The sequence below is a fragment of the Mus caroli genome, unplaced genomic scaffold (assembly GCF_978045245.1).
Source record: "Mus caroli unplaced genomic scaffold, Mus_caroli_1 scaffold_6, whole genome shotgun sequence".
Taxonomy (NCBI): domain Eukaryota; kingdom Metazoa; phylum Chordata; class Mammalia; order Rodentia; family Muridae; genus Mus; species Mus caroli.
This window is the reverse complement of record NW_028227261.1, coordinates 109,283,694-109,297,645: the sequence shown is the minus strand read 5'-3', so window position 1 is coordinate 109,297,645 and position 13,952 is coordinate 109,283,694. Positions and strand designations below refer to the sequence as shown.

General features: G+C 47.4%; 1 protein-coding gene across 5 annotated transcripts; it reads right to left on the bottom strand.

Annotated features, from left to right (window-relative positions):
- Nucleotides 1–302: 302 nt before the first annotated feature.
- On the bottom strand, nt 303–13,483 carry Slc25a51 (solute carrier family 25 member 51). Of its 5 annotated transcripts, none has more exons than XM_021160357.3 (3): nt 13,293–13,483; nt 9,182–9,290; nt 303–4,653 (listed from the first exon to the last, which is right to left on the bottom strand). In XM_021160357.3, the coding sequence occupies exons 2-3, from the start codon at nt 9,236–9,238 to the stop codon at nt 3,715–3,717; spliced, it is 996 nt and encodes a 331-aa protein (XP_021016016.1). In that variant the 5' UTR covers nt 9,239–9,290; nt 13,293–13,483; the 3' UTR covers nt 303–3,714. The 5 variants fall into 5 exon arrangements, with proteins under 5 accessions (XP_021016016.1, XP_085695448.1, XP_029332553.1 ...); XM_085839322.1 differs by lacking the exon at nt 13,293–13,483 and adding an exon at nt 13,185–13,276; XM_029476693.2 differs by lacking the exon at nt 13,293–13,483 and adding an exon at nt 12,874–13,127.
- Between the last annotated feature and the right edge of the window lie 469 nt (nt 13,484–13,952).

The following is a 13,952-nucleotide window of genomic DNA, read 5'->3' as shown; positions in this document are numbered from 1 at the left end:
CACGCACACGCACACACACGCGCACACACACACACACACACACACACACACGACTGCTAATGGTAAGAGACTACCCAACCACAATACACAAGTTCTATACCAACATCCCCAAAGTTTAACATTACTCAAACTCACAGCCACAACTCCAAAGAGCAACCGAAGCTTTGTGTTTAGCTACTTTTAATAACGAAAAGAGGAAATATATGCAGACCCACCTCCTCAGCAATTAGGCAAGCAAAGAGCATTAAATTTATACAAAGAGCATAAAAAAGTAAAAAATCTTTAAATCTAGAGAGCACATATTCAAGTTTTTGATATGCATTTATTTATATAGGAGAAAAAATACATTTGACATAGGGAACCCAAGCATGAATGCTTTCCTGGCAACAGTCTGGCCCAGCTGTGACCACATCCACCCAGCTCTCACCACCCTCAAACCAGGGTTCACTCTCTATTAACCACTTACACGAGGCCAGCCCTCTAAACCTTACAAGTTTATCTATATTGTCATTGAGCTTAGGAATTTCAGGTACTCAAATATAGCTATGTATGTACAATTCTGCTTCATTGCACAGGGTCACAATATATAGCAAGTGATTATATGACCAACCACAGGTAAACGTTGATAGGCACAAACATCTGTCTCTAACCACAAAAGAAGCAAAACCCCAATTTGCCTCAATGCAAAGGCTGTGTTGACTCTGCTCCAGTCCTGAGGGTTTACAGCACTGGTGTGTTAAACGCAAAACTCGTAGGTTTCTGGTGGCATCAGACAGGACACACGGGACACTCGTGTCCTGCACTCATGAGTCACCCGTGCCACACATGTAACACAAAGGCCACTTTAAAGCTTTTCAGAGTTCTTTAGTCTTTTTTGCCTTTAAAAAAATATCACCGCACTAGTTAAGACTATTAACTACATTCTGACATAAAAGTTCAAAGTGGATTACAAGCTCTGATTTTATTTTTGTCAAACTTAAATTTATCAGAGACAGAGCCACCTCTGTAATATACTGCAATCCAGTCTTTAAGAGCTCTAAGGGTGACAAAGTGTTTAAAAGTTAAAAAGCATTAGGAAGTTTAATCTTGCTTTAAAATGTCACATAATTAAGTCAGCAAAGCCAGAGCCTTGCCCTTAACAGCCTGGTGACCCTCACAGGAGCGCTTTACAGCCGACACTTATGCCACCAGCGCCACCTGCACGGAGTGTAAAGAAAACAAGGCCAAGTATAATCCCGGGCCGGGCAGTGGTAGCGCACGCCTTTAATCCCAGCACTTGGGAGGCAGAGGCAGGCGGATTTCTGAGTTCAAGGCCAGCCTGGTCTACAATAGTGAGTTCCAGGACAGCCAGGGCTACACAGAGAAATCCTGCCTTGAAAAACAAACAAACAAAAATTAAAGTATACTCCCTGGTTAACACCCCTCCCTGTGCTGCATCTGGGCTATGCTGCACGTGGACACAGGGGTCAGGACCCAAGGTGCCATCTCTCGCTTCTGAGACTTCTTACCTTCAAATTGTAACTGAAGGCAGTAGTAGTCAGGTGTATCTCGGACAAATTCTTGTCTGCCGAGTCCTCACATTTGCCCCTTAATGTCCGCACTGCACTTCCACCAGTGTCGCTCCAAAGCCACTGGGTTTGGCGGAGGTTACTGCCACCCCAATGCTTACCAGGCTCCCAACTGTTACAGCCGGATGATGGTAGCTTTATGTAGCCAGCTTCAGTGTAGTTAAAGAGCTGCTTTGGATTACCTTCCGCAGACACCTTCTCTCCAACTGCAGCTGAGGGTCTGATTTCAGTTTATAGGTACATAGGTGTACACACACACACACACACACACACACACACACCTGTATGCAATTACCCAATGAAAAACTGTAAGAAACCTATCTTTGGGGGTTGGGGACTTGAGCTCAGTGGTAGAGCTCTTGCCTAGCAAGTGCAAGGCCCTGGGTTAGGTCCTCAGCTCTGGAAAAGGAAGGAAGGAAGGAAGGAAGGAAGGAAGGAAGGAAGGAAGGAGGGCGGGGAGGGAGGGAAGGAGGGAAGGAGGGAAGGAGGGAAGGAGGGAAGGAGGGAAGGAGGGAAGGAAGGAAGGAAGGAAGGAAGGAAGGAAGGAAGGAGGGCGGGGAGGGAGGGAGGGAGGCAGGGAGGGAGGGAGGGAAGGAGGGAAGGAGGGAAGGAGGGAAGGAAGGAAGGAAGGAAGGAAGGAAGGAAGGAAGGAAGGAAGGAAGAAACCTATCCTTAAGGACTGGGGATGCCAGGTACAGCAGCTCATGCCTTTAATCCCAACACTCAGAAGGCAGAGCCAGGTGAGTCCGAGACCAGCCTGGGCTACATGTTGAGAATCTGTCTCAAAATAAAATAAAACCAAGTAAAACCAAAACTGGGAAGGCTGGAGTGTAGTGGGATAGCATTTGCCTAGGATGTGCAAGGCCCTGGGTTCAATCCCTAGCACCATTTAAAAAAACAAAAAACAAAGAAACTGACTTGCTTATGTCGACTCCTGGAAAGCAAGCTGACCAGTGGTGGTCACAGACAGCTTCCTGAAAATTCTAAGCTACTTCCTAGACTGATGGTATTTCCGTTACAGCATTTACCCAGAAAATAACTATGTGACTCCTTGGCCTGGTTCCTGCCAGTTGGATCCTACCTGACCAGAAGTCAGTGCTGCTACTTAGAGCAGACATTCCTAAGCTGCACAGTGGCATCCGGGCTCCTGAGTACCAGAACCCTGAAATCTGTCTTCCCAGAGAAAGAGACGGAGGCCAGAGGGGAAGGAAGCATCCTCCACTCTCAGCTCACTCTGTAGCACTGAGAAACCGAAAAAAAGAAGACCTGGGCTTGTATTAAAACTCCCCAAATAAAACTTTATGGAAGTGTTTATTTGTTAAAGTCCAGTACCAGAGAGCAGGACAGACATGACAGTTACTATTCACAAGGGACAGTGTCCTCACTGGTTGGCTGTCGACAGCAGTAGCACAAAGAAGCAAGCAGAATAGCAGAGCCTGCAGTGACCAGCTTACCATGATGAAGCACACAACGGAATTTAACTAGGGCACCCTATCTTTTGGCAATGAATTCAGTAAAAACAGCACAAGGACATTCTGGAAGGGCTTAAAGTCAGACTCCGAATTAAACAAAGTGTTCAAAGCCAAACAGCAAAATGGAAGCTTTCGTTAGCTGCTCAATTCTATCAAATGTGAACAGAAAGTTTGGATCGCGGCTATCGCAACAGCACTTATTTCAAAGCTAACCCCAACCATTCATCATGGAGCTACATGGCACCGAGTGGCACCTCTGCTCCAGTCCTCCGTGCAGAGCTGGGCTCTAATGACGATGACCCTCTTAAGAGCAGAGACAAAGTGAATGAGGTGAGACAGCCTGAGAAGCCCCGGCTGGGGGCGGAGCACGTGCTCTGGCTGCGGAGGCCACAGCCCCAGAGGAAAAGAACTCTCCCAGCGGCCAGCTGCCCTGAAGGGGATTCATCGGGTGCAGGCTGGTCCCGGGCAACAGCCTAAAGCTCTGGAGTAATGACCACACCCGAACCCTGACACCTGCCCACTGAGACCTGGACTCTGTCCTTGTCAATGCTCTGTCTGCAAGTTATGGCTTGGTCTTGGACACCAAACTGTACTTAAGCCAATTAGGATCAAAGCCAAATTGCATTTTCCTCAGGTCTAGTTAGATGAGAGTAACATCTCCCGTAATGACTTCATCATACAATCTTTAACAAAAACTCGTAAGTGGCATTGATTATTCCCCAGGAGATGAGAGAGCGGTGGTAATTCAGATGTGCACCTCTGAAGAGATTGATCAGCTTCCTGTCCCGCTCTATCCAGATAGTCTTGAACACCATGGGGAGAGACTGGAATGGCCCGCCAATCTGAGACTGTATTCGAGCTTTGACAACGTTAATGGGGAAGCTTAAGAAGCCCAGCATGGCCCCGAGTACACCTCCACAGATAAAGTCATTGACCAGGTGGGCGCTGTATGTAGTGGCAGTAGGCAGGCGCTCCTTAATGGGCCCTCGAAGGCCAAAAAAAAGGACATTGCCAAACCCATTTCGGAAAAGGATGGGCACCATGCCTCGGTAATACTCTGCGATCCCGTGGCATCTGAGCGCCTTGAAGGCCTGGTAAGTGTTTGTGAACTTATCGTGATGTCTGTGGTCCTGAAGCAACGTCTGAACCCTTTCGAATGGAGTGAGAATGGCTTCCGTTGTCCCGGCCAGCAGCGCAGCCAAGCTTCGGGTGGCAAACTCGGGAGCGCTGCTCACGTGCTTGTGGAGCAGGCGCGACAGGTCCTCATACAGACCAAACATAAGTGCCAGCGTGGTCGTCTTCTGCATCAGCGGGGGCAGGATTCCGCGGTACAAGTTGCGGAACCCATCCTTCCTCAGCTGCAGGACTGCATCCCGGGTCTTGATGCCGTACAGCTGCTGCCGGAAGAGGATCTTCTGAACCGGGTAAGTGATCGCCACGTTGTTGAAGGCTGCGCAGTAGCCACACAAGTAATGCTTCATGTCCCCCACGCCCGCAATGTGAGGTGACAAGTCCTGGTTCGAAGAGGTCAGCATTGGGGGCCTCTTCTCATGCGCTTCGGAGTCCATCATGGTGCTTCCGGCCTTTCCTCTCTGGGGAAGAGTTTCTTTAACCTGTAGGTAATGAACGGCCAAGGTGTTAGAGAGAGCGCAACTCAGGAACTCTGCCCAGTCCCCTCTCCAGTTCCCACACTCTGCATTTTCCCTTTAAAACTGGATTAGTAACACTCTATTAACGTGATTCCGTCAGTGTGCTGTTCCTACATACAGGTCAGCAGTTTGTTTTCTGTGGGGTTTTGTTGTTGCCATTCTTGTTTTATGATAGGCTTGCTATACATACATATTTGCATACACACATACACACACACACACACACACACACACACACATCTATATCGCCCAGGATAGCCTTCAACTCACAATGTTCAATGTCTAGCTTTAGATCACTGGTTGTCCTAGAGGAACCCTGGGTCTTCCCCTTCTGCAATCACTTTCACTCAAACGTTTACAACAGACTGAAGAAACAGACGCTCCATCTATGTGTTAGCCTGACAGGAAGGAAGTATGGAAAGTTAGAAAGCACATGGGAGGCACAGAATATGCAGGTTATTTTTCATAAAATGTGATATTAACAGGCCATAGGTCCATCGCTGCTTTGTTGACAGTAATTACTATTTCAAACTTGTTTTAATCCTAAAACTTGAATATCAATCCATGTAAATGAAAGCTTTTTGAGGTTCACAATAATTCTTAAAGGAATTTATTTATTTATTTATTTATTTATTTATTTTATTTATTTATTTTAAAGGAATTTATTTCTTTAAAGAAATTTATTTCTTTAAAGACAGTACACTGTAGCTGTCTTCAGACACACCAGAAGACGACATCAGATCTCATTACAGAAGGTTGTGAGCCATCATGTGGTTGCTGGGAATTGAACTCAGGAACTCTGGAAGAGCAGTGACCACTGAGCCATCTCTCCAGTCCCTCTTAAAGGAATTTATAAAGTACTGAAACAGGGGCCACTAAGATCACCGGCCCAGTTTCTAAATACTGGTTCTTCTACAGAACCAGAGAGCGCCATCATCCAACCATCATCTAACTGAAACAAGACTCAGTTCTCCCAGGAGCTACCAGGCTCAGAAGCCCAGCGCTGGGGAAGTGGAGATGTAAAAAGTTAAAAGGTCACCCTGCAGTTTACACAGCCAAGCTCCTGGCCAGCTAGGGCTTCAAGTGAAACCCTATCTCAAAACAAAACAAAAACAGGACAAAGTCCTCCTAAGACATACACCAGCAATCCTAACATCCCAAGGATCACCCTATAAACCACCTTTTATTTAGGGACAAAAGAGTAATCTGAATATATTTTAGATTTTTAAGTGTTTTTGTTTTTTTGTGACAAGGTTTCTCTGTGTAGCCCATGTTGCCCTGGAACTTGCTCTGTAGTCCAGGCTGGCCCAGAACTCAGAAATCCACAGGCCTCTGCCTTCCATTGCTGGGATTAAAGACATGTGCCACCTCTGCCCAGCTTGATTTTTAGTTGTTTTTTTTTTAATTAATTAATTAATTAGTTTGTTTGTTTGTTTGTTTGTTTTAAGAGGCTCAATGTAGCCTTGGCTGTCCTGGAAATCACTCTAAACCAGGGTGGCCTTGAACTCAACAGAGATCCTCGTGCCTTTGCCTTCCATTGCAGGGATTAAAGGTGTGCACAATTACCATCCAGTGATTTTTAGTTTCTATAAAGTGATTCTGTTTGTTTGTTTTGTTTTACAAAATAGTTTTTCTCTGTATAGCCCTGGCTGTCCTAGAACTCACTCTGTAGACCAGGTTGGCCTGAAACTAACAGAGATCCTCCTGCCTCTGCCTCCCTAGTGTACTGCTGGGATTGAGTGCTGGGACTAAAAGGATGCTTGGACGTGCTCTATCTTGTTGTTTCCCTATGTGCAGTATGTGCAGCTGCACACCCTTGCTGGCAGGGGCGTGTGCAGGCTAGGAGAGGGTGAGGGTGTTGGAGCATCCCTGCAACTGGCAGCACAGGTGGTTGTGGACAGTACAGGTGCTGGGAACTGCTCTCTGAAAGGGCAACAAGCCCTCTTAGCTATGGAGCTATAACTCAAGGCCCTTGTATTTTTAAATGGACTAATTCTTCTATAGTGAGAGACATTTAACAACTCGGCAGCAAAATAGTAAATAACCCAATTTAAAAATGAGCAAAGGACTTGAATGAATGTGTCAAAATAAGGACTGTACAAAATGGTCAACAGGCACAAGAAAGGTGATCAACTTTATAAATCATGAGAAATACAAATCAAAATTACCACTTTCTACCCATTTGAATATCTAATATCAAAATCAACAATGAAACACCTACACACACACACACACACACACCACACACACACACCACACACACACCAACAAATAAACCAGGAGCCAGGGCGATGTCTTAGCAGGGAACCTTTTGCCTGCAAGCCTGAAGACCCCAACTCGGTGCCTGGCACCCACATAAAGAGCTGTCGGGCAGGGACCGAGGAACCTGCTGGAGCAGTGGCTCTCAGCCTTCCTCTGCTGCAACCCTTAACACAGCGCCTCATGTGTGCTGACCTCCAACCATAACATTATTGTTGCTACTTCCTTACTGTAACTGTGTTGTTATGAACTATAATGTAAATATCTGATATGCAGGACATGTGCTTTTTGATCCCCATGAAAAGGCTGTTCTACCCCCAAGATACGGAGAACCACAGGGTGAGAACCCTTGCTGTACGAGTTCACGCTGCCTGGAGTAGCAATGCTGAAACACTGAAGAGCAGATGCATGCCTCAGAAACATGGGCAGCGTCCTAGAAAGTGGTCCTCTGACCTCCACGGCACACTAGCACACATGCACACACACACACACACACATGCAAATATATTTTTGAAAAAGCAACAAGGATCCAACAACCACAAAACACAAGCATCGGTGGGACGTGACTGGAGGCCTAAGCACTGGCAGGACTATAAGATAGTACAGTGCTCTGGGAAGCAAGGTGCTCCCTGTAAACGAATCCACTGTCGATGATATCAAATGGTGTCAAATGTGGGCACACAGCCAAAGTCACCACTAGACATGCTCACAGCAGCACCACCCAATGGGTGGGAAGTTATCAATTTAAGCCACATTGCTTAAATGGTAAATAAAACAGGTCAGACAAACTCTCTAGGTCTTCGATTTGAACAAAAACAAAAGTCTGTTAAATTCTTCATGATTTTCCTACATTACCACACTAGGCTGCTAAACACTGCTACAGTCAGGACAAAAAAATGTTGCAGAGAGGGAAGAAGGCAGAACCCAGGCCCAGAGAAGAATCAGAAACAGCAGATCTGTAACAGGATACAGCACCCACAACCAGTTTCCCTCTACACCAGCTTAGGGGAATTCTTCAGTCTCCTGCCCTAGCAGGAACTTGATTTCTAGCTCCCCTTCCTGCACCTACAATTGGAACTTATCTTAAACTTTGGTCAAGTGTTCTCAGGTAGCTATGAAATGTCAGAGATACTGGAACCCAAGGCTGAGGAACACACAGGAGCCTTTGAACCTACGAGTCACCTGAAGGAATATCCCAGCTCTATCACACATGGACCTGTGAGCTTCGGCAAGTCAGAGCTGTGTTGTTTAGAAGACAGGGAAGTTCCCTATCTCAGAGGCTGGCCGGTTCACTGAGGGAACAGAGTGCCCTTGAGAGTGGGGTGGAGTACAGAGGTGCTCAATGAGACTGAATCCTTACCGTTCTCCTCGGAAGTGCTGCCCTTTAGGTGGCAGCCTGATAAATCCATTATGTGTAAAAATATCATGTGAGAAATGCACATATTTATGTTTGGTACTGCGGACTGAACACAGGGCTTCATGCATGGTAATCTCATTCACTGACTGCCTGTGTCCCTGAGAGAGTTAAGACACTGGCACTGGCTGCTTACCTCTGTGACTGTGTGGCTAACAGAAGGTTTGGCTCACTGCTGCGTCGCATCAAAAGAGTACAGTGTCCCTTTTGTCACTAGCCAGTGAAAATTATTTAAGGTGCAGTTCCTACTGAACGCTTTACTTCTGCACAAGAGAGTCAAACAGGGCTGATGTCACTCTCCGTGCACAGCAGAGACAGGCACAGCACCGCGAGTGGCATAAGTCAATGCCCACCCGGCTGGCCTTAGAGCAGGGGGTGGCACCTTGGTTTCATCTGAGTAACATTTGGCTTTTGGTGCGCGACAAGCCAGGGCCCAGCCACTGAGCCACCCTTCCCACCTCCATTGGTGGCATTCTATGGTCCACCCCCACCACTATTCCTGAGACCCCAGTTTCTGATTTTCACATCAAGTTCCATTGTCTGTTCAACTGGCTTTAGAAGAGCAAATCTGTGCGTCTCTTTCTATATGCTGTGGAGCAACATCAATACTGCCAATGCTATTTGGTCCTTTATTTTGGTTTTTCGAGACAGGGTTTCTCTGTGTAGCCCTGGCTGTCCTGGAACTCGCTCTGTAGACCAGGCTGGCCTCGAACTCAGAACTCCCCCTGCCTCTGCCTCCGGCATGCTGGGATTTAAGGCGTGCGCCCCCACAGCCAGGCTTCTGCATTATCTGTTCCTTTAAAGTTTACAAGACTTTACCTGTGACATCTGAGCCTGGCACTGAGGATGACAGCTTTCTGGGAACTTTCCCAGCATTTTCCATTGTTAGCCTTCTCTCTTCTGAAGCCAGTTTTGATAACTGCATTTCCTTTAAAAAAAAAAAAAAGTTGGGTTTAATTTCTATATTCTTATAGTTTTGTTTTCCAGGACAGCCAGGGCTATACAGAGAAACCCTGTCTCGAAAAAAAAAAAAAAAAAAAGTTTGAGCCAGGCGTGGTGGCGCACCCTTTAATCCCAGCACTCGGGAGGCAGAGGCAGGTGGATTTCTGAGTTCAAGGCCAGCCTGGTCTACAAAGTAAGTTCCAGGACAGCCAGGGCTACACAGAGAAACCCTGTCTTGAAAAACCAAAAATAAATAAATAAATAACAGATATGTTTGTGGGGGCCAGAGAGATGGCTCAGAGATTAAAGCACTGACTGCTCTTCCAGAGGAGCTGAGTTCCCAGCAACCACAAGGTAGCTCACAACTACCTATTATGGGATCCCATGCGCTCTTCTGGTGTGTCTGAGGACAGCTACAGTGTACTCACACACATAACACAAAGCATTAAAAACAGACACATCTATGTATGTGCCCCTTTCTCTTGAGCACTGTACCAGCTGTCTAATGTCCCTCTAGGCCCAACAGAGTGCCAGTTCTTCAATGACTGCCCACACCCTTACCCGCTTACTTCCCATTCCCTAGAAAATCTCAACAAGCTCTAATGTGGTTGCAAGCCTCTGTAGAGTATCTTTTTTTATTTGTTAACTGTGTCTGTGTGGGTTGTGAGCAGCCTGAGGCAGTGCTGTGCATCAGTTGGGCCCTCTGGCTCTTCCCCCTCCTCCCACCCCCTGAGGTCCTCGGCAGCCTTTCCGTTTCTTAGAGGCTTGTAAGAACACGGCGATTGATGCTCCACAGGCTCTGAGCTCTGCCAGATACTGAGCCTGGTAATGATTAACTGTCCAGCCTTCAACAGCCATGCTTTCTACTGCTCCAGCTGACAGGCATGAGGTAAAAACTTTTGTTAGTTTGAGACCAGGCCTTGCTTTAGTTTGGCCCAGACTGACCATAAACTCGTAAGTCTCCTGCCTCAGCCTCTAAATGCTATAATTATAGGTACTATCAGGCCTGTCTAAAAAATGGTTTGTTTTTTGTTTTATTTTTTTAATTAATTAATTTTTTTGTGTTGTTTTGAGACTGGGTTTGTCTGTGTAGCCCTGGCTATCCTGGAACTCAGAGATCCACCTGCCTGTGCCTCCCAAGTGCTGGGATTAAAGGTGTGCCGCCATACCCAGCTAAGAACTCTTATTAGTACTACACCTAACAATAGAAGATTAATTTTTTTTTTTTTTTTTTTTTGGTTTTTCGAGACAGGGTTTCTCTGTATAGTCCTGGCTGTCCTGGAACTCACTTTGTAGACCAGGCTGGCCTCGAACTCAGAAATCCGCCTGCCTCTGCCTCCCAAGTGCTGGGATTAAAGGCGTGCGCCACCACGCCCGGCGAAGATTAATGTTTACCAACTTACATTAAATAAGATTTTAAAAACTAAAACCTTGGCAGAAATGCCTGATACTATGTAACATCTTGTTCTTTTTTTTTTTTTTTTTTTTTTTTTACTGTCATAGTTAATGTTAAAATCAACAAAAATCCCCAGTATGGCTGCCCAGGTCTTCTAACTCAGCACTGAGGCAGAAGGATCTCTTGAGTTTAAGAACATCCTCCTGGTCTACATATTGAGTTCTAGGACAGCCAGGACTACATAGAAAGACCTGCTCTACCTCCCTTTCCCTACCCCAAAACCTCACAAAAAAATGTACACAATCACACACTAGTCCAACTATTTCCAAATTCAAAGACTATTCAGCTCTCCACAGAGATCACCTATTCTCAGGGTCTCATCATCTAGCTATGGCTGGCCTGGATGGCAGAGGATGGGCTGCACACCCAGCTAAAGTCAGCATCTAACAGCCACTTACAGCTGTGGTTCTGAACAAACTCAAGTCACTGGGGCCCTTTCGCAAGCACCCTGCTCAGCAAGACTGCTTCCCTGCTTGTGTCCAATCCCCAACGCTACAAACAAAGGCCACCCTTGCTTTTCCCTTCTACCCAACTAGTTCTTCTGCTCCTTAACATTTTGCAAATTAAAGTTGCTCCATCCAATCTGTTACGGCTGAAATAATGGGCCTTGTTGGTCAGCAAACAGAAAATAGCCCAGGTAGTCAGTTATTTACAGACCCCTCTACAAACTACCATAAGAAATTTTAGAAATATTTTTGACCACTTACATTATTAGGTATTAAGGGTCTTATACAGAAAAAAAAACCAAAAGTACCTTTTTTGAGACAGGGTTTCTCTGTGTAGCCCTGGCTACTCTCCTGGAACTTGATGTGTAGACCAGGCTGGCCTTGAACTCAAGAGACCCACCTGCCTCTGCCCCCTAGAGTGCTGGGACTAAAGGTGTGCACCACTATGCTTAGCTAAAATGTAATGTTTTGCAAACCTCCCAGATGTCAAACTTAAAGCATTCCGGTCAGCTGCACCCTTGCCCACCAGGGTGGTGTGACTAGCGTCTTTCTCTTTTTTTTTTTGTTATGAGCTTAGCCTTTAACAGCTGAGCCATCTCTGCAGCCTGTAACAAGTTTCTTAATGCAGCAACAAGAAGGAAAGACAGTGTGCAGTGTTCTGATAAGAGTTTAGAAGGCTCATCAATTAAGGAGCTTACTGCCAATCAGCTCAATCGAGAGGTGGAAGAAAAATTCTGAAAAGTTGTCCTCTGACCTCCACTCAAACACCTTGGCACATTAGAGCCCCCCAACACCCCCCCCCCAAAATATATATATATCAACTTTAAAACATGGCATGTTTTATAACTACACTCAGATCACTAACTCTGATAAACTGGTTCCTATTTAAATACCTTCAAATGATAATCTTTTGCAACTTACTATACAATGTATTTACCACGACCGCTCTAGTTTGCTGTAAGGCACCGAACCTAACACAAGGGAGCAAAATCCACCTTGATCCAATAAGGGTCAAACTTCTGTGATGTAAGCAACAGTGTAAATTCTAAATACTCAATGTAACTTTCAGCCCACAGGGATATGCAAAAGCCAGATATGACCTTAGTACAAAGGTCTTTGACCAAAAACAGGGCAAAGGGTGACTGTAATTCTTAAAAGACGTGAATTCCCACTAGTCAGCAGGTCTGAGTCAGCATACAAAACCAGGGTCAGGCAGGGTTCAAGTGCTAGTTACAGCAGGATTTTACCACTGCAAATGCAAAGCAACAGCTGTGACAAAAAAACCCACTATCTTAGCTTCCTTCTGACAAAGGAGACTAGAGTCAATTCTTGTCAGAAGTGTCATGTCGCCCTAAGAAACGCTAAGGGTGACGACTCTGGTTTCTCATGTGCCCTGGACCCGAGTCTTCAAATCTTTTCAAAGCAAAGGCGCCGGAGGTCCATTTTGGTAGATAACTCCACACACAATTCATTCTTCTGCTCAATAGACTACAGGTGAAAACTGACAACTAGAAGGTGGGCACTAGGACCAGCTGGGCAGCCTGTAGGGGCCAAGACTAAAGGTTAAGCTAAAAGTCGTAAACATGGCCGAGGCGCTGCCATCCTCTACCTAAGCTAGCTACAACAATCCACACACAGAAGGGAACAATTGACGCCCCTCCACCCACCCGCCCGCCTTAGACTCGTTCCTGCGCGATGAAACATGGTGCCTCGAAACGGGCATTCTCCAGGCTTCCATCTGCCCACTCGGGGAGGACGGAGAGTCTCTGGGCGGAATGGCCAGCACCACGGGATACCACGGGCCGCCGCGATCCCGCGGGGCGCAGACAAAGGGGACCACGGGCCACCGCGATTCCCCGGGGCCTGCAGCTCCCGAGCTGTGGGCGCCTCCCTGCCGGAGCGCGCCGCAGCACCACAGGGCCCTCGGCCGGAGCCGGGCCGCAGCCACCGGGGCCCGGACGCGTGGAGAGCGCAGGACCTGGAGCTCGGCAGCCCGCGCCCCTGCTTCAAGCCTCCCTTCTCTCTGGCCCGAAGCTAGGGCAGCACACCGGCCTCCGCTCCCCACCGCACCCCACCCAGGACTCACCCACGGCCCGGGGCGCACGCCCGCAGGACGGCTGGCGAGCGAGCCCGCGCCCGCGCAGGCGCAGACAGGTCCGACACAGGCAGGGGCGGGGCGGGGCGTCGTCGAACCACGTGACCAGGGCCCCGCCTCGCTCAGGGTCTGGGTAGCGCTATAGCTGCCTTGTACTGTGTCCGGTCCGGTACTGACTCTTGTCTCACCTTTTGCCAGGCTGTGGGGGTGCCGCTAGTTCCCCCCCGCCCCCGACTTAAGCTGAGGTTATACGGTGGCCTCGTTGTTCCACAAAACAGCAAGCGCGTCATTTAGCGTGTAGTCTGTTGAGATCCAGGGCTGTAGATAGCGCGTGCGTGAAGGCGCGAAAGCTTCTGAGGAGGCGATCTCAAAGCTTGGTGGAGAGCTCTTTGTCACCGCACTTCACAGGACACCTGAGTTGTACATGAGGTCATACAGCTAGCTTCTTTTTCCTTAGATGCACACACAGTTTGTGGAGTCTTGGAAGGAGCACTCTGCTGTGAGTTAGGAGAGCCAGGTCAGAATTATAGCCGTGACACCCCTTGAGTGACTTTTGGCAAGTTATTCGTCTCTTCCGTGAGTGGGTGCCTCCGTGTTGTGACATTCGAACAATGGTTCTGATTTGCAGAACCACGGGCGACAAATGTCAGT

Coding starts and splice junctions, on each gene's coding strand:
- Slc25a51 (XM_021160357.3), bottom strand. CDS start 9,238: ATGCTGGGAAAGTTCCCAGAAAGCTGTCATCCTCAGTGCCAGGCTCAG. Junction 4,654..9,181: donor GCCAGGCTCAGATGTCACAG/GTAAAGTCTTGT, acceptor CATTACCTACAG/GTTAAAGAAACTCTTCCCCA.